At 36.9% G+C, this 2,700-nt stretch overlaps 1 protein-coding gene across 1 annotated transcript in view; it reads right to left on the bottom strand.

The window, feature by feature from the left end:
* The window catches only part of LOC106686488 (putative polypeptide N-acetylgalactosaminyltransferase 9), a 48,659-nt gene that overhangs the window by 38,407 nt on the left and 7,552 nt on the right, over positions 1 to 2,700 (bottom strand). Inside the window, exons 3-4 of the mRNA XM_067048172.1 lie at positions 1,329 to 1,637; positions 245 to 561 (exon numbers count right to left, since the gene is read on the bottom strand). Coding sequence (XP_066904273.1) covers positions 245 to 561; positions 1,329 to 1,637 — 626 coding nt within the window. The remainder of the gene's footprint in view (positions 1 to 244; positions 562 to 1,328; positions 1,638 to 2,700) is intronic.

Below are 2,700 nucleotides of genomic sequence, written 5' to 3'. Positions count from 1 at the left end.
TAAATTATTTTAATTTAATTTACTTTGTTCTTTTTTACATACATTTTGACATATTTTAAACTATATTTAGCCCGACCTTTGTTTACTTTTATATCATTTTATCTATTCTCTTACTTTCATATATTATTTTTATTACTATTTGAGTTTTTTTTTTGTACCATACCTCGGCCATCTTCCTTTTATATGTTACACAAGGTCAATCAATGAAGATTCCAAGTTGGAAAATTAATTTTAAGAAACTTACCTCAAGCTTCCAGTTGAATCCGCTAACTTGTAGACGGTCTCCCAGCTCGAAGTCGCTATACCCGAACGTCGCATAGTCGATGGAATCCGAGACAGGACATGCGATGGTAGTGGAATTCCTTGTGACCCTATCGAGGAGGGGCTCGAGCCAGCCGATGGTGCACTCGCAGTGGGAGTCTAGAAAGGTGATGATCGGAGCCTCGGCAAAACTGGCGCCCAGCATCCTGGTTCTGATCAGGCCTTCCCTCTGCTTGGTCCTCACGATCCTTGTCTTGGGCAGTCGGGCGACATATTGTTCCAACCGGACTTTCAAGTGTTCTATCAAATATATATTTAAACGCTTAAAGATATATTCGTGTCATAACTTATTATTATCAATTAAATGCAATTGTTATGAGTAATCCGATGTACACAGAAAAATAAATCCATATTTCTCAACATTATTTGGGAACTTTTCACAGAGAGGGTAAGTATTGAGAATTCATTTTCAGAAAGTGCTTCAATCAAATTAAAAAACAAGTAGGGATACTCCCTTAATTGTAAAAATTTAAATTCAATTCATTCTAACATTAAATATTTTATTTATAAAGAAAATGGGAGTGGGGTAGATCAATGAGTAAGGCACTATGTTACTATCCGGACTCAGGTTCAAATCCGACTGTGACAGGTAATTATTATTTCTGTTACTTGCACCGTGAGTCAACCATGAGTGTTCGGAAGCCCTCCTGGGAATTGAAACAATGAATCTGGCGGCTGAGGATGATTTCTGTTGGAATCAATTGGGAAAATCTATTAGTAAAGAATGACTCTGAACAAATCACCTCCTTGCACAGCCGTTGTCCAAGAAGCAGTACTTACGTACAAAACGAAACTACTGACTATTAATAAAATCAACCATATAGTTTTTATAATTTCCATATAGTTTTTATAATTATAGGGCGCTAAAATTCAAAAATATATTAATAGTTCAAATATAGATAACATTATATCAATTACTAAAAAATGTCAGAATCTGAATTAGTTTCACTTGAACAGATTTAATAACACTGAAATTATGATTATTGATACTTGTCATCCATGCTTACCCATGTCAGAGTAATCATCGGCAAGTATTATCTCCTTAATGAGGTGAAGAGGCGACCTATCTAGGACAGAATGTACAGTCCTCAAGAGGACGCTCCAAGCCTCGTTCCTGAACGGTATCACGATTGAGGTCTGAGGGAGGTCTTGTAGGAAGCGTCCTTCCACTTTGCACCATGGGTCCCTCATATCCGGAAGTGTCCTGTGGAGGGATATCCTATCTGACAGATATTCATTGTAAGAGAACTTGTCGTAGCCATCGTCGATCAATTCTTGAATTTCGTCAGAAATGTTCTTTAATTCAGTCGGCTTACCTGTGTAACAAGGAACAAATATACGCTCGTATTTTATGACATACCTTAAAATATTTAAGTCATAATTTGTTTATTAGTATGTTATTAGAACAATTAAAAAAAGTGATAAAAAAGAAAGTTTGTTAGTACAGGAAGCTGCAGAAATTCGAGGATTGTTATAGAGCTAATCTCGATACTTCAAAGTTTGCTGACATGCGCGGTGGATTGACCGCAGTAAGACAGCGTAAAGGTATATGAGAAACAAACTATTTGTGAAAATGTCTCTACTTTTACTTTCAATGCAGGTTTAGGTGCGGTAGAAATAGAAACGCCACATATAAATGATAAATTTTATCTAAGGAATTACTCAATTTAAGTGTAAAACCAGAACAGGCTTTTGATTGTTTGGAACCTGGGACTGCTTTACGAACTCCGTGAATTCCTACTTTCTACTTACTTTCTCACTATCAATTCCTTTCTGATAGATTATTCAAAGTAAACCAAAATGGTTCCTATTCATCCCTCTATTCTCAGTCCACTGGTGTTCCTCAAGGTAGTATCCTCGGTCCCATCCTCTACACAATCTATATAGCTGACATTGCTAATCCTAACACTAACCTCACCACTAGCGATGATGAAACATGTGTGCCCGTAGTCAATAATAACCCTTTATAGCATCTCAAACTCTCCAATCCCATATAGCAACCTTCGAATAATGGTGCCGTAATTTGAGAATCAAAATAAATTTCATCAAATCAACCATTATCCTTTGTCGTAAACGTACTGACTGCTCTACAGTTTCCTTTAATACCTTGGAATACATTTGGATAAACGAATAACCTGAAATCCTCACATAAGTTTGAAAAGACAGAAAATTGCAGGTCGATTCCGACAATTACAACACTAACTGGGCAAACTAAACTTTCAATTCATTAAAAAAGACTGATTATAAGACCTATCCGGACCTGCGGAGTTGAGCTTTGGGGCTCCAATTCCAACAAATCACCTTTACCCTTCGTCGTAAACCTCCTCACTGCCCTACAGTTTCATTTAACGATGTTACTCTTACCCCTGTCGAACAGAT

This window comes from Halyomorpha halys, unplaced genomic scaffold (genome assembly GCF_000696795.3).
Source record: "Halyomorpha halys isolate HHAL.00 unplaced genomic scaffold, Hhal_1.1 Scaffold831.1, whole genome shotgun sequence".
Classification (NCBI taxonomy): Eukaryota; Metazoa; Arthropoda; class Insecta; order Hemiptera; family Pentatomidae; genus Halyomorpha; species Halyomorpha halys.
Note: the sequence above shows the minus strand (reverse complement) of the source record. Positions and strands in the feature narration are given on the sequence as shown.